This window comes from Mauremys reevesii, linkage group 1, assembly GCF_016161935.1.
Source record: "Mauremys reevesii isolate NIE-2019 linkage group 1, ASM1616193v1, whole genome shotgun sequence".
In the NCBI taxonomy this organism is placed as follows: domain Eukaryota; kingdom Metazoa; phylum Chordata; order Testudines; family Geoemydidae; genus Mauremys; species Mauremys reevesii.
Genome location: NC_052623.1, coordinates 353,675,487 through 353,697,715, shown reverse-complemented (window position 1 = coordinate 353,697,715; position 22,229 = coordinate 353,675,487). Strand labels below are relative to the sequence as shown.

The window sequence follows — 22,229 nt, the reverse complement described above, 5'->3', positions numbered from 1 at the left end:
ACTCTAAAGCAATGGAGACTGAAGTGCATTCACGTGGCAGTTAGCACTCTGAATGGATTCAGGTATTTACTTAATGAAATGAGATACTTTTTATGGTTTCCAAGCTCAGCAGTTAACAACAAAGCTGGGATTTTGAAAGGGGTCTAAAGGAGTTAGGTGCCAGCTCCCACTGAAAGTCAATGGGAGTTGGGATTCTAGAACCCTGAAGGGGACTTAGACGATACCATTATTCCCCAAGATGTACCCCCAACCGCATGGATGGGCTCCTCAGAGGAGCCTAAGGCGGCCTTGAAAATCCCAGCAATGTTGGTGAGAGTACAACTTGGGGTATAAGGGTATCTTCTAGTTCCCCTTCTGGATTTCAAGAACCCCACGCTTTATTTTACAATGTTTTCATTTATACCACTGGGCAACTCTTTCCCACCCCAATAAGTCTTCTTACCAGTACATATTAGACAAATTTATGTTTAAATATTAATTACAAAAGTACAGAAATCCATTAGCTCCCATTAGTATTTTCCTTCCTCAGCAGTTTAAACCAGAGCACCAAACAGAAGTTAGAGTTTCCACGGTTTTCAGTCATTTTATTCTGTCTGAATATTTTAGTTCTAAAAGACAATACACAAACTTTTCAGCAGGGTGACTGAGGTCCACTTGCTGATTGAGGAAAAGCTTCTTATAAAATATATATGTACAGCATTTCATTTGTGAGGCTTATACGGAACTCAATGCCATTATTTCAGAAGAGATTTTTGGCTGGCTTGATAATGTGTGCAGGTTCGTATTTGTTTTTTACGTTAAGTTCAATAAAAAATTCAAAATAGATTTTTGACTAGAACTTGCAACAATACAAGACTTTAAGACACCACATCTTTTTGCTTTCAAGATTCCCCCCTCCCTTTATGCAAGTCAAGTATATTAATGTCTTCAACACACAGCTCTGGACCCAACCCCGGGCTCTGAAGCAAAGCCAAGGTTTTGTTTTTAAACTGGCTAGACTTGGGAAATAAGTACTGCATTGCCCAGTTCACCATTCCCCCTGCCCAACATAGTTTCAAAACAGAGCCAGCTGTATCATTCTGACATGGCACCAGGACAGAAACAGATTCCAAAAAACCCACCTGTTCAAACTGCTCAAACCAGAAGGCTTAACCAGCATAGCAGAAGGAAAACCATGATAAATACTGTTTTATGACATTATGTGTCTGGCTAGCAATAGTCACAATCAAAGACATGATATGTAAACCCTCTTGAGAAACTCAGGTCATGTGGAAAATATATTTCTATGAAAGGTATTAGACTGTAAAAAAGTCAGGAAGTATTATTCAGGCTACCACAGAGGTAATGAAAAAAGCATGAACATTTTTTAAATGAAACTCTTTGAGGGAAAAGTCTTTCCAAAACAAGTAAGCAAAACAGCATAAAGACAAACACAAAAGAATGCCATTAGTATTAGCATTAAATAACCCTTAGGGGTGGAATGTAAAGATCCAGTAATATGTCATAGAAAAGCAAACAAAACTCTGCAAACAATTCTAGTCATCCCATTTCCCCCCACTCATTCTGTATTACCAGGATCACTTGCATGAAAATAGCTGGCAAATACCTAAAGAATAAAGATCCTTTCTGCTGCTTATTGTCAACCTGGGAGTCCTACAAGAGGAATAGAACTTCAGGTGAGGAATGTGCATCAGGACCGAAACTTACTTCCCAAAGATCAAAGACCTTGTTTTCAGACAAATGTCTCTTGTAACAAAAACAATACGTTGTTAGCAGTGTTGTCGTAGCCCTGTTGGTCCCAGGATATGACACAGACAAGGTGGGTGAGATAACATCTTTTATCTTTTACCTCACCCACCTTGCCTCTCTACAAACAATATGGTCAGTATTGGTTTCAAACACGAGAACATGCGAAGGTTTCCAATGAGCAGGTCTCACATCAGTGTCAAGGTTCAACCCAACTTTCAATGGGACTTACCCACAGACCCCTGGGCACTGATTGTGTACAGGCATTGGAAGGTTTGAAAGAGGAGGGCTAATGCAGGCATGGAAGTACGGGAGGAGTTTGAGTTAGGAGGCTCTGTTGCCCACTGGAACCAGAGAACTAGGCCAGGTCTATACTATAAACTTCATCAGCATAACTGTCACTCAGGGGTGCGATGAGGTGTCATGTGGTGACCAATATAGGAATGCCAGTAAAATACCCTTGTGTAGATGCAATTACACCAGCATAGCTTATTTCACTTGGGGAAGGAGGGGCCTTGGCTGGAATAAGCTCTAGTGACAAAATTAGTTTTGCGGGTAGAGCTGCATCCACACTAGATGTACTTTGCGGATACAGTATGCTGGTATAACTATACTGGCAAAGCCTTCCAACTGTAGATGTGGCCCTAGACTCTGCAGCAAGGGTGGGGACTTGTGGGCAACAGGACTCGGATTCATCCTCCATTATCCACGAACCCTCCTTACAGTTGATAATTCTGTGGAGAAAAGTCCCAGTCTGAAATATTTCCTCAGATCCATCCAGAACTTGTCTCTAGCAAGTCACAAGCGGCTTGCCAGAAAGAGAAGCTGCCTCTAGAGCAGAGCTGAAGTTCTAGGGTGCCCATTGGCTCTTCAGGATGAAGGAGAAACTGTGTGCACTGAGATTAAGAGCAGGTAATTGAGACTGATAGTGGGAACTGATGGCAGAGTGCAGATAAAAAGTTAACTCATTCAACACCAGTCTCCTTGATTTTTGCAGTTTACATTGGTAGGGTATGCAATCTAGTAACACTAACTCTAATTTAGAGTTAGAGAATAAAACATTAGAATACAAACAGCCAAAATGAAAAGCAGAAAAAAACATACATAGAAAAAAGGGATAAATAAGTTCATTGCTTCAGATGCTTTCAATTTGTGACCCTGGAGCAGGATCATTTGAGAGGATATAATATGTAGGGCTAGTCATTGCAATTCAAAAACGAATATTAAGTTAATCTGTAACCATCAGATAAAACCTTAGAAAGTTTTTTTTTAAAGTCAGCATTTTATTTCCCCTACAACACTACATTATTATTCACACAACCTCATAAACATACATGACACTTCAATGCCCATGCCCTGAAGAGTGACCAAAGTAAAAGCAAGCCAAAGATGGCAATAGGGAGAATATAGGACAAGCATTACCACAGTAAGGCTTATGGAGGCTTCAGTTATTATACCCATAAATAAGCTACAGCTTTTCAGTATTACAAAATGTTACTTCTGTAGTCCTATTCTAAATCCTGTTTCGAGTACCAGCTCAGTCACTTTTACCCTGCTAAGTGAGCAAAAGCTGTAGCCTAAATAAAAACAAGGGCAGGTACCATCTTGACACTCAGAGAGCCACAAGCATACAATCAAGTTAAGGACAATAAGGAAGATCAGCTCTATTATGTAAGATTCACTAGCTACTCAAGAGTCTCAGAATGCCTCAGTGAGGAAGTGTTCGTATTTGCCTAACCAGAAAGAGAACAGTATGTTTCTTTCTTCCTTGTCCAGGAAGAAGGAACCTTATTTATTTACTAGCTTTTGACATACAAATACAGTGCATGCTTTACTCACCAGAGTGAAGTCCCACTGGGGCCCAGGAGTTAGAAATGTGAAAGAGCTGCCTCGTCGCAGAGGATATCTGTGAGTTGAGAATGTATAAAGGTAAATAAAGTAGCTACAATTCATTCCCCCTTTCCCTTTTTAGTTGTTTTAAAATCCTGTGGTGTAACAACATCCCACGCTAACCCTGTCAAATGCTACCCCTCTGATACTCTAAATACTTGTAACCTCTGTGACAAAATGCATTTCCTGTGGATTTTTTCAGCTCAAGGTAATCAACTTACAATAGCCAAAGTCCAACATGAAGTACATCATTCCAATGGATGGAACCTGGCCTGGAACAGAACCATCCCAAGGGGGTAGACCAGGGGTAGGCAACCTATGGCACGGGTGCCGAAGGCGGCACGTGAGCTGATTTTCAGTGGCACTCACACTGCCTGGGTCCTGGCCACCAGTCCAGGGGGCTCTGCATTTTAATTTAATTTTAAATGAAGCTTCTTAAACATTCTGAAACCTTATTTACTTTACATACAACAATAATTTAGTTATATATTATAGACTTATAGAAAGAGACCTTCTAAAAAGGTTAACATGTATTATTGGCACGCGAAACCTTACATTAAAGTGAATAAACGAAGACTCGGCACACCACATCTGAAAGGTTGCTGACCCCTGGGGTAGACCATGCTAAAAAAATAATCAATACCAGGAGGATACCATCTGAGATTCAGTCTTCTGTTTCTGAATTCTCCCTCAGGGTATGTCTACACTACCCGCTGGATCAGCGGTAGCGATCGATTTATCGGGGATCGATATATCGCGTCTCATCTAGACGCGATATATCGATCCCCGAATGCGCTCCTGTTGACTCCAGAACTCCACTAGGGCGAGTGGCGGTAGCGGAGTCGACACGGGGAGCCGTGGCCATCGATCCCGCGCCATGAGGACGGGAGGTAAGTCAAAATAAGATACATCGACTTCAGCTATGCTATTCCTGTGGCTGTAGTTGCATATTTTACATTGACTCTGCTCCCTAGTGTAGACCAGGCCTCAGAGGTATAACTGTAACCTGAAGAGAGGCTACGATTTGAGAGAATGCACAAACAACTTTGATTGTTGCCTGACAGATCAGAAGGTTGCTACTTCTTAACTTAATCATAGAAGACCCTGCCAGGACTTTGAGAATCCGACTCAGGTGCCAAATCCCCTAAAATCTCCTGTATGAAGAAAACCATGAGCCTCAAGCTACACCTACATTACAGCATTTACTGTGGATCAGTTGCACCCAGCAGCGATTGTGATGGAGATGATCTAAGAGAAGCAGTAGCTATGTCTCTCCAGCTGACATAGCTCTGTCTACAACGGTGCTTAGGTTGGTATAACTTACATCGCTCAGGAGTGTGGATTATTCACACCCCGAGCGACATCAATTATACTGAAGTAACCTGTACCATATACAAGGTCTCAGACTTCTCTTCTGATGGGCTTCTGGATTAAAGGATTACAGGCCACAGAGCCAGTGGGTGAATACTCCATTCCTTATGAGCAATTGTCCACACAGACGTTTTGTCTGGGGCAAGAGGAGCACTTCTTGAACCTCAAACCTCACCCTCATTTGCCATCTATTTATTATTAATTAGATTACCATAGTGCCCACGAGCCTTCCTCAAGGACCAGGTCCCCATTGTGATAGGTGCTGTATAAAAACAGAACAAATACGGTTCTTGCCCCAAGGAGGTTACTCTCAAAGTAAAAGATGAGAAACAACAGATGGCTATAGACAGGGGAGCACAATGAAACAATATGAGTCAGCATGACTAAACAGGTCAAAATCTGAACCAATCAGCTATACTAAGTGATAACTTTCCTAACTATACAAGTTTAGGAAACTAAACATCCCACACCAATCCTGACATAGAGAAGTAAAAACATCTGGCCTCATTTTCCAATCTCAGTGGAGATGAAATCAATGGAAGCTGCAGGTCCTCTGCATCTTGCAAATGAGGCTATCAGCTTTTGCATAAACTTGAACTGAGGCTTGCTCTTACAATAAGTCATCCTTATTAACAAAGCAAATCTGTCAAAAAGCAATATTTTCAGAATAATGTTAAATAAAAATATCCTGTGACCGATATGGCCACACCACCACTGTATCCATCTAAGTCAGGGGTCTCAAACACGCAGTGGAGTTATTTGCTGCGGCCCACCAAGCTCCCCTCACCCGTCGCCCCTCTTAGCCCCCCAACGCGCCGAGTCCCTGCTCCTCTGCCTATCTCCAGGCACTTTCTGCCGCCAAACAGCTGAGGAGGGAGAGGGAATGAGCGGGGAACCTCGCTCTTAGGGGAGGAGTCAGAGAAGAGGAGGGGCAGGGGCGGAGATTTGGGGAAGGGGTTGGAATAGGGGAAGGGAGGGGGCAGAGTTGGAGTGGGGACTTTGGGGAAGGGTTTGTTATGGGGCGGGCAAGGGGTGGGAAGAGACGGGGCCTCATGGAAGGGGTGGAGTGGGGGTGGGGGCAGGGGCAGCGGGCTTTTGTACCTTTATATGAAAAGGTGTCAGTAAAGCGGCCCTCGGGCCAATGTACTAGTCCTCATGTGGCCCCCGTGGTGATCTGAATTTGAGATCCCTGATCTAAGTCTTTCTACAGTACTAGCACTGTGCTGACCCAACAAATTGTGTTCCAAATTTCACTGTCTGGTGGATTCGACTAACATTTCCAGCAACATTTAGTTTATTCTGGACATCGTATTAAGAGGCACTTTTGCCCAAAGTTAGTTTCTGCATCTTAAACTACCAGTCCAAAACAATGGGTCGCTCCCTCTTTCTGACATAGCCAGTTGAATCAGCTAATACGGAAGATTTTACTGTGCTGTGTTTTCTTTGTGAGCTTGTGACTAGAGCTAGTTTGAAAATGTTGGACAAAACATAGTTTCATCAGAAAATTCCAGTTCACTGGAGTGAAATGTTTAACCCAATCTATTACACATACCGATTTCCCTGAGCACCTACAGTGCCATGGCCTATGCGTAAAGGAGAGCTATCACTCCTGAGAGACTGACAAATTTCCAGTAGCGGGGTGGGGAAGACAAGAGAGGATATTTTTGAGGAAATAGCGACAGCATCCCAACAGAGGGCCACAAAGACAGACATGTGGAGCGACGGTTTCCTGCAGCATTCACAGGACTGAAATGGAGCACATGGCCCTGGAAAAAGACATGACGCAGAGGCAAACAGCTGTGATGGAGCATCTTTGTTACAAAGGTCAAGCACTGCACCCCAGCCTTGTGTTGTCCTGCAAATTATGAAAGACACATCACATTGGAACCACCATTTCAACCATCCTAATTACTGGTCTTTCCCACAACAATCAACCATTCTGGAGATGAAGAACACCTTGAAACGCATCACCTACAGAATTTGTGAGCACACCGTCTCTTGGCCATGTCACAGTTCCATTGGTCTTGAATTTAAAAAACTAAACAAAAAACAAAAACAAGCAAAAATCTTAAAGTAGTGTAATTTTTTCCCCTGTTTGTGTAACCCTGAAGGAGATTACCTAGATTCCTGGGGCTCTGTCTGCTGGCAGCTCAACGAGAGGCACAAGGTCCCTGGTAGGAAGCGGGGAGCCAAAGCAGACTCAGAATCTGCCCAGCAACCAATAGGGAGTGAGGGGCCCTTCCCAGGGAGTTCAGGAAAGGGGAGAAGCCATTTTTAAGTCCGTCTGGAGCCAGCCAGGGCCAGGGCCAGGGCAGGACTGGCTGTGTGGGGAGCTGGTGAGTCCCAGGCCTGCATGCAGGGTTCCCCTGAGAACTGGCCTCTAGGGACCTAAAAGCAAGATCCCTCAGCTGGGCTTTTCCTTCTCCACTGAGGACTCCCAGTTTGTAGAGTTTTGCTGGGAAGCTTCCCCAGCCAGGCTGAGCTAGCTCTCCAGCTCCCTAGGTGAGACCAGTCGCCACACGGTCAGCTCTGCTCTGGCTGCGAGTCCAGGGCTGCTGCCTGCTGGGAGTGTGTCTGGACGCTGGGCTAGGAGACGACAGTTTGGATTTTAGTACAGTTGTGTAATCTGCACCTTGAGCCCTGCACCCCTTTGTGGTGAGGGGAAATCCTGGAACCAGAAGCAGCCTGACTCCTGCCTGAAGAGGATCCCTGCCAGCAGAGATCAGCCCCTCTGCAGTGACCGAGGAGTCCGGAGTCAGCTCTGAACCTGAGGATCATTCATGGAGTTTGTGAGTGCACCATCTTTTAGTTAGTCAGTCAGGGAAATTGTTTTGGGGACCCCCTACTCCCTGAACTGTGTCCTCAAGCCAGGGATTTTATAACCTGGTGTGTATTAAACCTGTGGAGGGACTTACCACCTCTTCCCACTTGTGAGTCCTTTGGGCTGTAGGCCTGTCCATCAAAACCTGTAAGCAGATTGGCATTAAAGAAGGCAACCAGATGGAGAGGGGGCACTACATTTGTTAACACTATATATTTTGATACAACTCTGCTGAAGAGTTTCACGGAGGTACAGCTTAACCCTACCCCCATATCATCAACTCCAAATAAAATCAATGCACATTTCAGTCATTGCCTTGATTATACCACCTTCATTAGCCACAACTGCACCCTGGCCTCAAAGTAGGAGAAAAAAAATGCATTACTGACCCTGTTTCCCTGACCTTTTGGGGAATTTCTCAGAGGCACCCTCTCTGGCTGTCGGAGTTTAAGGCCAGAAGGGACTGACCTCCTACCTATCTATCTATCTACCTCTACCCTGATATAACACAAATTCGGCTATAACGGGGTAAAGCAGCGCTCCGGGGGGACGGGGCTGCGCACTCCGGTGGATCAAAGCAAGTTCGATATAACGCGGTTTCACCTATAACGCAGTAAGATTTTTTGGCTCCCAAGGACAGTGTTATATCGAGGTAGAGGTGTATATCTAATCTAATCTATATATCTATATATCTGGATGGAGGTGGCCTGTGATGTATATCTATGTATCTATATCACAGGCCACCTCCATCCAGCACCCATCCATAATGTTCAGAAAGCCTCACCACCTCCTGCTCCCACTGATCCATTAATGTCCACAGAGTCTGCGGGGGTGGGGTGTGCAAAAATTCCATTGGTCATTCCAGAAAACAGGCCTGAGTTATTAAAGACCCTGGCACCATGGACCTTTCCAGATCACCCCATGTTAATAACAGTGAACTTTCTATGGTGATCAACCAGGCCTTGCAGTACCTGGCAAAAATACCCCTCCCTGTTGATGAAGTCTTTGGGTTGGTATAGGGAGCAAAGAATAGGCATGAGTCCCATCAATAGCCCCATACAGTGTGGGAAGCGCATCTGTGCAAAGTCATCAATAACCTCCTGTGCATTAAGCTTTATGACATGGCACAGCACCACCCTTCTCAGAGCCTTACAAAAGTCCATGACAATAGCCCCAGTGGTTGATCTACCAACAGCCAACTGGTTAGCTACTGACCGATAGCAATGGGATGTGGCAAGCTTCCAGATAGCGATAACCACATGCTTCTCCATGCTGAGGAGACCTCTCATCCTATTGCTGCAGCTCAAAGGTGAACTCTGCAGATTTCTAGGGAAAGTGGCTTTTGTCATTCTGTAGCTCTGCCATCACTGCTGGTCATCCCAGTTCTGCAGCATTGTCTTGTCCCACCTGCCAGTGCTAGTCAACTGAGCCCAAAGGGCAATCCACTGAGTAAAGCTGCTCCAGATAAATGCCCTGCAGAAGTAACTGCTTGATTTCATCTATCTGCTTCTCCTCCTCCTGCAGCTGTACAGCTGCGGCGTAAGGCATCCAAAGCCATATGGAGCCAAATTCATCTGCCTAGGCCAGGGGTAGTCAACCTATGGACGGGGTGCCGAAGGCGGCATGCAAGCTCATTTTCAGTGGCACTCACACTGCCCGGATCCTGGCCACCTCACTTCCAGCAGCAGTGCAGACAGACTCTTAGAGACCAATTCTCCTGAACAACTTGGTGTTGCAAAAAAGTAACCCCTCCCCCTAAGAAACCCAGAAGTGAATGACTAGTACCTGTGGTTAGTTAGTCATTCTGATTCCTGAAAGGAGACTCCTCTTAATAGATAATTATCTTGTATTGTTCTTCCCAGTATCCCTCCCTTCAGGATAGACTGAGGGGATACAGCTTGAGGAAAGACAGGCATACAAGTAACATGCACCAGGTGTTTTCTCCAAGTTAACTGAGAGGCTTGAAGGGGCTTGTAAGAACAGTGGGAAGTGACCACTAGTAGGCTGTAGCAGGGAGCATTTTGTTTTAAAAAAACGTTTTTCCCCTTGGTTCAGATTAACTTTGGAGGGAGAACAGGGGAGGTTAGGTGAACAAGTTGAACAAGGTGAACATTTTCCAGATGTAAGAGCTGCAACTATACTTTGGAGGCAAAGCTCTCCAAACTAGAGAAAGGATACTGAGACTGCCCCAAAAGTATAGAGAAATCTGCTTCGGTGTGCTGTCTCTGCTTAAGGAAATTAGGTGCTTACCAAAACCAGCCAAAAATAATTCCATCAGTCTTGCCATGCTTACCTTTTCCACAGTGCTTAAAAACATCATTCTGTATTAAAAATTGCATTGCCTACAAAAGTCCTGATCTCCATGCCAAAGGTACATGCAGCTTAATTGCCAAAATGCAATCCAAAAAGGAAAAATGGGGCTTTAGCATTGTACCTGAAAGGTAATCTGCAAAGGACTCACAAAATCAGACACCCATATTTAAGCAGGTAAAAGGGACCAAACTAGGTTTGGCAACATAGCAGAGAGGAGACAAGTGGCCCCCATAAACCCTCCTGGGGGAAGTTTGGGCAATTTACATATCACTAAAGATAAAAAAGCCTAGTAGATTGGTTCTAATGTGAAACAATCAAGAGTAACAGATTACATGTCTAAGGAAGTACTGTCATTGTTCAGTGTCTTCCTGGAGTAAACATTAGGACCTTCTGATACACACAAGTGGCTTCTACTGAAAGCAACAGGAGCTATGAGAACACAGAATTTGCCCTCAGAATTTGAGCCCAGACAACAGCAGAAACTATCTAGGCCGGGGTGGCCAACCTGAGCCTGAGACAGAGCCAGAATTTACCAATGTACATTGCCAAAGAGCCACAGTAATATGTCAGCAGCCCCCCAGCAGCTCCCCCCAGCCCCACTCCCAGCATCTCCCACCTACCAGCAGTCTTGCCTATCAGCACCTCCCCCTCCCTCCCGATCAGCTGTTTTGTGGCGTGCAGGAGGCTCTGGCGGGAGGGGGGAGGAGTGAGGGCACGGCAGGCTCAGGGGAGGGGGCAGGAAGGGGCGGAGTGGGGGCAGGGCCTGTGGCAGAGCCAGGGGTTGAGCAGTGAGCAGCCCCCGGCACATTGGAATGTTGGCGCCTGTAGCTCCAGCCCCGGAGTTGGTGCCTATACAAGGAGTCGCATATTAACTTCTGAAGAGACACATGTGGCTCCAGAGCCACAGGTTGGCCACCCGATCTAGGCCAACGATCTCATCTCAGAACTAAGTGAGGTGATGTCCTTCAAAATTCCAGTACAAAAGGGGTAAAGAATAGTGCTCAGCAACATGCAGCCATTTCTGTAAGCCTGCCAGCTACATGGACATTACAGATGGGTACATCTGCTGTATAGTTTCTGTAATCATCTAGGAGGATCTTAGAAAACCAAATGTTTCGGTCAAACTATTTTCATAATGGTTACTTATGCATGTTTATACTGATTTTCTGGCTGTCTGAAAAGAAAGTCGTCTTTGTTTCATTGTTTCAAGTCTTGTTGGGGGCAGGGTGGGGCAAAAAAGACTGTGTATAGAATGGTGTGAGTGTCAGGTCTCCGTGCCTTTAATCCTGTTTGACCAGAATAGCATATGTAAAAATCCAAAAGGTGTACAAGATGGGCATCCCATCTTGGATTTGGATTTGTTGGACTACAGTATGTATAGCCTTGGCAGAATTCAACTTAAAAAAACAACAACAATTTTGACAGATAATATTGATGTATTTTTTCTGATTATCAATTTAAATGTTCACAGTTACAGGAAATTATGGGCATGTAAGACAATAATTATTTAATGACAATATCTAATAAGCTGTCAAGCAGCATTTTTCTTTGTCAATCTGTAAATTTCTATTATTGATGGAAATATTTTTGTTTGTTTGGATGTGTATGGTGATATTGACCTTAAGCGATAAAAATCAAATCCTTCCAACCTTAAGTATATAGCACAGGGGAGCCTGTACCTATCCTGGCTAATGCAACTTCTTTCCAACTCATATTTAATGTAGCTTTCTTCCTCCGGGTTTTATTTTTTTTTTACTTTAAGTCTGTACCACTTAGTCAGCATCATTTAGTCAGTCTGCACCCATTCTTTGTCCTTATATTTCATGGCTTATCCAGGAAACTGCAGAAACACTTTGATCTGGCAGTTCCCTTAACCTTAAGTCCAACTAAAGGTCCAAAATAAATTCTTTAGACTGGGCAGCAATTCTTTATTTCCTTCCCCTCTCGCTCCAAACCTTTTTTGTTTTCACTGCAGCTTGCTCTTAGTTTTAAATACAAACCATTCACATCAGTTAAATGCTATTTGATGATGTATATTACAGGAATACAAGCATTTTGAAACAGATAGATTATCCTAGTGAATGACATTTCATTTGAGATCTCAAAAGGCACAAGAAAAGACTTTATACTTATGCCTTTGAACCTTAATTTAAAATCTAACAAAAAGAGCCCCTTTTGATTTCCCACCATTTAAAAAATGTCTATTTCAGCAGTAACCAGCGGCCCCAATCAGGAACCCCCACGTGCTAAGCAGTGTAAAAATGGAGACTAAGCTTCTTGGGGCAGCACTTGCCCCTGCTTCCCATATCTAAGACGACACTTAGAAAAATAAAACGTTACCTTAGGAGAACTAGTTGACAGAAGCACTTGAAATCCTGGAGAGAAAAAAGGGAGGTGGAAGATCTGCTCATAGGGAAATTGCACTGGTAAATTCTACATTGAGAAAATTCATTCCCTGTCATAAATGATACCATTTATAGTAGCACAAAGAAGTACTAGGGACACTTTGCCTTGATTATATAGAAAGCCCAAAACGATGCTCTACTTTCTGGCAATTCGTTTTGGTACAGCTACTCCCCAACTTTCCGTTAGCAACTCTAGTGCAATTAGTAATTCTAGTAGTAGCCTGAGCTTTGAAATAGCAAAGCCATGAAAAAAATGTCTGCTGGGTGATGTGGTTATACAGAGAACATAAAAAAAAACCTACATCCAACTCCTACTTGGATAGGACCCTGTGCTGCTACTGCTGATCTCAGAACTTCTTGTACTTTTCAGACACCCTGAAATAGCCATTACATTGTTCATCTATATTGGAACAAATTCTGTTTCTTAAGGAAGCTTCCTTAACCTCCTTGAGCATGTCTAACCCACAAAGAGGGTGTAGGCTGAGAGGGAACTGTGGTTTTCTCTTTTAAAATTTGCTTTTTTGTTTCAGTGGAACATTATGGCCACTTGTCTGAAGAGGTTAGCTATCACTGTTGACCATATCAGCAGATAAGGTCTTTGTTAGTCTCTAAGGTGTCACAAGTACTCCTGTTCTTTTAACCAGACACTGGTATCCTTGGATAATTGCAAAGTTGACCTCTACATAGCTGTGACTTAGCCATCTTTTCCCAATAAATATGGCAATCCCCATACACCGACCATAATTTCATCACTAAGGCCTTGTCTACGCTAATGAGGTAAGTCCATTTAAGTTACGCTAGTTACGTTACATGATTGAAGTCGATATAGCTTAGATCAATTTACAGTAGTGTCTACACCTTGCTATGTCGGTGGGAGACTGTCTTCCATGACTTATCACATCTTCAACAGACCTGCTAAATTGACGCTGCTGCATTGATCGCAGCGGCACCGATTTAGCCCATAATGAAGACAAGCCCTTAGATTCTCTTATATCTTTTCACTGTAGACTTCCGCTATGGTACAAGGATCTTCCTTCCAGTTTCCCTTCAGGCTCCCTTCCCAATGGGCTATCTATTCCAAGCCAAGATTTAGTAAATGCTATACTCCGTAACAATTGTTGCTAGGATATGGCTTCTAGCCGCTCTACAAAGGAAAAAGATGATGATGAATTTCCAGTAGCAGTTTCAGCAATCCACCCCCCTCCCCCAAATCCCTTAAACTATTCTGATTGCTCCAAAGCTGTGAGTGACCTACTGCGTTTGGTACACAAGGGCGGTTTCTTTGGCTTACAGTTGTTGCAGCACCTCATCCGGCATGTTTTGTAGCGCACTCTGCTCTTGGAAAAATGTATTTGAAGAGTGAATGGGTTGTAAGGATAGTGTTCTGGAGCTCCTTCAAAACCAAAGGAGCAAATCTCCCACTTCTTCTCTGGCAGGAGAGCTCAGATTTTCTTCTTCATTTTCTGAGACAAACATTCTAGAGAGTCTATGGTTGTACAGAAACAGAGGCTGCATAGATGCCATGGGTAACCTGTGAATTCCAGGTCTTACCAGACCAGCAACCAGAGAGACACCACTAAAACCCATCTGGAGCTTCAAGAGGGTCTTCTCCTTTTCTTCCCCTCAGCATGGGAAAGGGAGCTGCTGTCTACAGAAAAAGGAGCACCTTTTCCTTCCCCTCAAAGCAGGGGCATAAGCCAGCGTGTTTGACATAGTGACTCCTCAGGTCATCAGCACTGAACATCTTCTACACATTGGTGGCATCCCATGCCAGGGCCCAGTCATTTCCTTGGCTGTGTATTAGACCTTGCCTCAGTCCATACGTATCTTGGAAGATGAGCAATAGCAGATCTTTGCTCCTGGATATCCTCTTTAGGTCTTCAAGGAGAGAGGTGAGTAAAGATCTATAGGAGGAGAGCTCCAGTTCTCAAGCTGTAGATATTGTTTTATAATTGAGAAATAGTATGCGAATATACGTGTATGATGCATATGGAAGAAGAATTAAGATTCCATGTATACCTGGCATTTCTGGACTTGAGTGTTTAACTATGTGCCAGGCATGTTGGATGTGTAACGAAGTTATTTGTGCAGTAGTTTCCTCTTGCTTTTTAATGCTTAATTGGTGGTGGGGATTAGACAACAGGGGGCGGACCGGTGGGGAGTAGAAGCACGGCTGATGACAGAATATTTCATTTGTCAGCCCTAACACATGCACTCTTCTCTGTTGCAGGATAATTTCTGACAAGTGTTGCTCCTAACGGAGGTGGTTTTACATGCACTCAGCTCCTAAATCAAGCAGCCTTTTGTGCACCAGACCAGACTGTCAATCAGGTTTGTACACAGTGCATAAACATTGTTATAACATGAGATAGTGGCTAAAAATGACCCTCACTCCAACATTAACTGCCCCCCCACACCCATTAAATCATATCTACTCTGGATCCACTTTTCTGCCTTTGGCGTAGACAGAGAATGCAGGCTGGGGGCCGGGCTAAGTTGCAGCTGGGAGAGGGGCGCCCCTTCCCTGGCCGGGCTCCCTAAGCATCTGCACGGCGCTAAATAGGCTGCTGCGCGGCTGTGCAACTTACAGGGAACTTAGGTTAGAGACTCCACCACAGTCTAGCCAGTCCTGCCAGCCAAGCATGGATGAGTACGATGAAGAAGGAGGAATCTTGGGTAAATGTGTGCATGCATTTTTCCTTACAATGTTTGCATTTAAAGATGACACCGAGCCCACCCGCAAGTTAACAAAGAGGGAAAAGCTGCTCCCAGGGTGGAGGTGGAGCAGTTATTTGCTGCCTTTGAAAAGTCCACCCTGGCAGCAGCTTTTCCCCCTTTGCCTCACAGATATTATGCAGTACACAACATGCAGCTATAACCATTAGGATATATTTCTCACTGAAATCCAGTGTAGTGAGTAATCAATACCAGCATCCCTTCAATCTACCAAAAGCACTTTCAACAGTCATTCTGCACCTGCTGAGCCAAGAGTTGTATCCTTCTTTGGTGCTGCCGAGGTGGCCAATATATGCCTTCCTGAGCCAGAGGGGCAAGGAGTAGGCTACGTCCTCTAGAATGACTATTGGTGTTTCAATATTGGCAATGGTTATCTGCCAGTCAGGAAAGAATGTCCCTGCTTGCAACTCTCAGAACAGTCCTGTGTTCTTAAAGATGTGAGCGTCACATACCTTCTCTGAGCAGCCCACACTGATATCAGTGACCTGGTCTACACTCGGGGCAGGGGGATCGATCTAAGTTACGCAGCTTCAGCTACATGAATAATGTAGCTGAAGTCGACGTACTTAGATCGACTTACCATGGTGTCTTCACTGCGGTGAGTCAACTGCTGATGCTCCCTCGCTCTCGCTGAGCTGGAGTACAGGAATTGACAGGAGAGCGCTCGGGGGTCGATTTATCGCGTCTAGACTAGACACAATAAATCAACCCCCACTGGATCGATCGCTGGCCGCCGATCCGGCGGGTAGTGAACACATACCCAGTGAAACATCCCCTGTGATCCACCAGCGCTTGCATAATCATAGCTATGTAGCCCCTTCTGTTGATGTACTCTGTGGCAAGGTGGGCTGATTCCAAAATAAGGATGTCCGTGCCATCTGCAGCCGCAATGGAACCCACTGCTGAAAATCCATCCAGAACATCTTGCACATTGGCGAGAGTCATTTCCAGCTACGCAGGACTGTTAATGGCCCTATACACTTGCATGACACCAGCCCCCACTGCGGATTTTCTAACTCCAAAATGATTTCCCACTGACCAGTAGCAATCTGGCATGACAGGCTTCCAGAGTGCAATCTCATCTCATCTTTCATTCTGGTGTCTCTGAGCTGGAGGGCTAGAGCAAGCTCGGCACATAGATCAATGAATGTGGTGGCCTTTTGCACCCAAAAGTTCTGCAGCCACTGCTCGTTGTCCCAAACTTGCATTATGACATGCGCCCATCATCTGCAGCTGCTCCGCAAATGCCACCATCAACCCTGAGTTGATTTTCCACCATATCTCTTAACAATCTGTCCTCAAAGAAATTGTCACATCCCCCATTGTTGCAGTTCTTCCTGCAGCTATGCAAATACCGGAGGATTATGCATACTGTATTTACATTTGTGAGACTAATGTAGAATTCTGTGGGCATCATATTTCTCTCTGCCTGCCATCTCTCACAAAAGTACCACATGGGTTTGTAGGATTTTTTTAAAAAGGCATGACAATTATGGAATATGGATGGCATTATGGAATGGAAAAAGTTACATTCTGGGAACTTGACCCCTAGCTTCCAGAGATCCCTGGACAACTAATTTCTACCCCTAAGAATTGCAAAAAGTTTCCAAAAGGCATCATGCCAGACAGCAAAGTATGGCACACTGGGATATCAACCAGTGGCGCACTGCACTTTGTATTGACACAAGCATTCCTGGTGAGTATGCACAGCACCAATGCAAACAGCCAAGTGTGCACAATCAAAATACAAACTTTGACGGCTGGGTGCCAACATAATTTGCATCAACAAAAGTTTGTAGCATAAAACTCATTCAGTGTTTCAAATGAACTTCAAACTAGTAGAAAGTTTCCAGTCAGAGGGCAAAAAGCATATTCCAGAACTAGCCGACATTAGTTGTACTTTAATATCACTTTCTCCAATTAAGCCTCAAATACCTATATTGAATGCTCTCATGGGAGAGTAACAAGGACCAAATAATTCAATGTGCCACGTACGCATGAGAGCAAGATTTCCACTCCCAAGTGCTATGCCAGCTGCAAATGTTTAGATTCAACGCTAGATAGCTATTTTGAGTTCTTGTGGGAACAAATTTTGATCCAAAAAAACATTAGAAGCCATCACAAGAGACCAGTTGCCAAAAGATACACTTTTAACATTGGTTGGTGCAGAATCTCTCTTATTTAAGGCCTGCTCTACACAGATTTTGCACTGGTATAACTATTTCTGTTAGTGGTATGAGTATAAAAAAAAAGTTACTAGTACAACCCCAGTGTGAATGCAGTTAAACGGATGTAAGGTATCTTATACAGTCTAGCGTATTCCCTTTGTTGTACAGGAATAAACTATACCAATATAAGGCACCTGTAAACCAGTATAACTGCGTCCATACTAGGGAGGTTGCACAGCTTTAACTGTACCGGTATAGTTAAAATGGAATAACTTTTGTATTTAGACAACCCTCATTACCCTTTGTTATGGAATGATAGCAAGAACACAGTATAAAAACAAACAAAAAATTGCTTAGATCTAAAGCAATCCAGATAATATTTATTTGCACTGATTGGTCATTGATTCTGTGTACACAATGGCATTCAGCTGGAGGGGGAGGGGAAGGGTCATGTCATCATCCCTTCTTAATTAGGAGGCACACAGGTTGCTGCTGTGCAGCGCCAGCCCTCCTCCTCATCCTGCTGGGAAAGAAAAATTCACCTTCTGATCCTGTGAGAGGCTGGAAAAAGAACATCCAGATTGCTTTGGAGGCTAGAGAGAATGAGACTTGTGCACAGAAGAACTGGGATTTCATTTGAGCAGGTGGATTAAGGAAAGCATAGTAGAAAAATATTAGGGGCCCATAAACTAAACAGAGCAGGGGGAAAGTGGGGAGACCGAAAATCAGAAGATACTATGGAAGGCCAAGGAGAATACATGCCTGAGGTTTGGAGGTTGGGCAGAAAACTACTGCTGGGTGGGGCTGTTAAGCATAATGTCTATACAATGTAAGAAAAAAATGTGAAGATAAACACAGACTTTAGAGCGTGGGTGGCATGGCAGCACTCAGTGACCTCACATTTTAAAAATCTGATGAATTAAAGATGTACCTTGGCCTTACGATTTAAATTATTTCTATTGTATTATGTTTACTTTCTATTAGGGCAGCCCCTTTCAAATTATTTTCTTACCAAATGCAAGGTAAGCAGGCACCCTCCTCTCACTGCTGGTTTTCTAGGCAGTTCTGCATGTCAACAATTAAACAACTGATGCTGCCAGATAGTCACTGTTGACAGATCATTAAGCCAGTAGCAATCCTGTGTGTGTCCACATGCAGGGTTTGCACTGTTTTTATTCAACTGGTTTAAGACAGATTTTTGTGCAACTGATGCAACTTTTGTGCTTAGACAAGATTGGAGTCCCCTCATTTCACTTGTGACTGTGTCTTCATGCTGCCCTTCACTCCCAAAATAGCCTTCCTCCTTGTACATGCCTAGGGGTTTCGTTCTCCTCAACACTCACTCCATTCATCTACTATTCCAGTCCCAAAGTTGGCGTGGGCACTCTCGGTTGTCATTGCTACACCTGATCATAATGAAGATTTTACAAACAACAAAAATAGGAAGAAGCAGAGTAGTGAAGGGGCTGAAAGTTTAGGACAAGGATCTTGAACTATGTAAGATAAAGTGGGGAGTCAGTGGAAGCATTCAGAGACTGGGACAATGAGCAAGTAAGAGACAGCTGCCAAGATCATTTTGTAGAAAAAGAGGACAACATGGCTGTTTGGAAGGCTAGAGAAGAGGTGGCTACAGTAATCATGATGGGAAATGAGGAGGGATTGGACAAGAGTTTTAGGTGTCTGGAGAGATTATAAGAATTGCCATACTGAGTCAGACTAATGGTCCATCTAGCCCAATCTCCTGTCTTCTCTGACAGTGGCCACCAGATGCTTCAGAGGGACTGAACAGAAGAGGGCAATTTATGTAGTGATCCATCCCATTGTCAAGTCCCAGCTTCTAGCAGTCGGAGGTTTAGAGACACCCAGAGCATGGGGCTGTTGTCCCTGACTATCTTGGCTAATAGCCATTAATGGATCTATATTTCAAGAACTTATCTAATTCTTTTTTGAAACCAGTTATACTTTTGACCTTCACAATGTCCCCTGGCAACAAGTTCTACAGGTTGACTGTTCATTGTGTGAAGAAGTGCTTCCTCATGTTTGTTCTGTATTTGCTACCTATTAATTTCATTGGGTGACCCCGAGTTCTTGAGTTATGTGAAGTGGTAAATAACACTTCCTTATTCACTTTCTCCACACCGTCACATACACTTCTATCATATCACCTCTCAGTATTCTCTTTTCCAAGCTGAACAGTCCCAGTCTTTTTAATTTCTCCTCATATGATTAAGGGTATGGATCATTTTTGTTGCCCTTCTCTGTACTTTATACAATTCTAATATATCTTTTTTGAGATGGGGCAACCAGAACTGCACACAGTATTCAAGGTGTGGGAGAACCATGGATTTATATAGTGGCATTGTCTTATTAACTATCCCTTTCTTAATGGTTCCTAACATTGTTAGCTTTTTTTGACAGCCACTGCACATTGAGCAGATGTTTTCAGAGAACTATCCACAGTGACTCCAAGATCTCTTTCTTGAGTGGGGTAATAGCTAATTTAGACCCTGTCATTTTGTATGTATAGTTGGGGATTATGTTTTCCAACACGCATAAATTTGCATTTATCAACACTGAATTTCATCTGCCATTTTCTTGCCCAGAATTAGATAAGTGAAGTTGGCTTAAGTTTGATTAAAGAAATGTGTGTTGTAAAGAAAGGCCTTGAAAAGAAAGAATTATAAGGCCAGAAGGAATGAAGTAGGGAGGATGTCTGGTTCAAAGAATGACTAATGAAATAAGGGGCATTTCTAAAAAGAAGCCTCTGACTGATAGGGGTGACTGCAGATGTTTTTAAATAAGAGAATCTGCCTTAAAAAGAGCCAGCATGGATCATCCCACACCCACAGGGTTATTTCAAAGAATAGGGCCTATGTGAATCCAGGTGCAAAGGAAAAACAGTTGGTCAGTAAGGAGGGGAAGAGATAGGGAAGAAAGGCCTGGGGAGAAAGGAGGTTATAAATCTTATCTGGATTCAGACTGGAAATAAGAGTGAACTGTCTCAAATTGTTTTTTAGCTGAAGATAGTAACTGGCAATGACATCACTTGTTTATTAAAGGATATAAAGAAGTAAATGCTTAAAGGGTTCATTGCTAATACCTGCCTGACCACACTGGAGCTGACTAATATGGGTCTAAGCACCCCTGGTGGATTTAGCCTGTTTGCAAGTATCTTGATCAAATGCTAATAAATGTTTTGTTACTGTTTGGATGTAGTAAATTGCTTATTATTTAGGCTTTTTAGGCATGTTTACAACCATCCTCTGCTCAGTGGTTGAGGATGGTTGTAATGTACTCTCCCCCGCCATGTCCGGCCTAGTTTATAATCCACATGAATTGCTTATTATTTAGGCTTTTTAGGCATGTTTAAAGCGATTGTATAAATACAATTTGGCCTTTGGAGTTAATAAAGGAATTTATGGTTAAATTAATGTCATGATAATATTCTGCATAAATAATAATTCCAACACCTTGGCAAAGGCTTTCTGAAAGTCCAAGTACACTAACTATATCCACTGGGAACAGCCTTGTCCATATGTTTGTTGACCCTCTCAAATAATTCTAATAGACTGGTGGGGCATGATTTCCCTTTACAAAAGCCACATTGACTCTTCCGAACATATTGTGTTCATCTATATATCTGATAATTCTGTTCCTTACTATAATTTCAACAAGCTTGCCTGATACTGAAGTTAATCTTACCGGCCTGTAATTAACAGGATTGCCTCTGGAGCCTCTTTTAAAAATCAGTGTTACATTAGCTACCCTCCAGTCATGGTATAGAGCCTTATTTGAGATAAGGTACATTTCCACAGTTAGTAATTCTGCAATTTCACATTTGAGTTTCTCCAGAACTCTTGGGTGAATACTTATAACTGTTTACTTTATCAAATTGTTCCAAAATGTCCTCTACTGACACCTTGATCTGCAACAGTTCCCTACATGTGTCACCTGAAAAGAAAGGCACTAGTATGGGAATCTCCCTCATAGCCTCTGCAGCGAACACCCTGCAAAGAATTCATTTAGCTTCTATGCAATGGCGTAGTCCAGCCTAGTCTTCCTTGATGGTCCTTTAGCACCTTAATCATCCAGTGGCCCCACAGATGGTTTGACAGGCTTCCTGCTCTGGTGTATTTATTTATTTATTGCTGTTAGTTTGTGTCTTTTGCTAGTTGCTCTTCACATTTTTTTTTGCCTGCCTAATTATACTCTTGCACTTAACTTGCCAACGTTATGTTCCTTTCTATTTTCCTCAGTAGGATTTGACGTCCAATTTTTAAAGGCGAGATAGGTAAGAGTTTTATAAGTGTTACAGAAGTAATAGTGAGATTTGGAAATTGACATTCCAGTAGAATCACAGAGTAGGTATTTCATGTAATCAAAGCTTCACAGGTATTTTCAATTATTTTGAATAAAAAGTGTGGAGTTGTTTTTGGGGTGTTTTTAGGGTTGCAAGAAGCACCACCACTCCATTAATAAAAGAACCTGGCTTAGGGAAACAAGAAGAAAGATTCCACTAGCTGTGAGCACAGAAAGCCCTTTTGAAAAATTCATCTTGCTTTGTTCTTCTAGTGGTTATTCAAGCTTGAGAGAACATTTCTGGTGCGTTAGTACAAAAGGATTTCACTGTGTCTTCTAATATAAACGGTATCACAAACGGTTATCTACAGGGATGAAAATGCACCTAGGGCCCAGAGCAACCTCAACTCTGCCCCCTAGTGCATATGCATTAGTATTACAATAGAGTCTGATGATGCATGATCATACAAAATGCAATAT

The 22,229-nt window shown here is 43.3% G+C and overlaps 1 protein-coding gene across 3 annotated transcripts in view; it reads right to left on the bottom strand.

The window, feature by feature from the left end:
* NET1 (neuroepithelial cell transforming 1) overlaps nt 1-22,229 on the bottom strand; it is a 68,804-nt gene that overhangs the window by 26,833 nt on the left and 19,742 nt on the right. For all 3 annotated transcript variants that reach the window (XM_039519718.1, XM_039519719.1, XM_039519720.1), the window contains one exon: nt 3,586-3,652. In XM_039519718.1, coding sequence (XP_039375652.1) covers nt 3,586-3,652 — 67 coding nt within the window. The remainder of the gene's footprint in view (nt 1-3,585; nt 3,653-22,229) is intronic.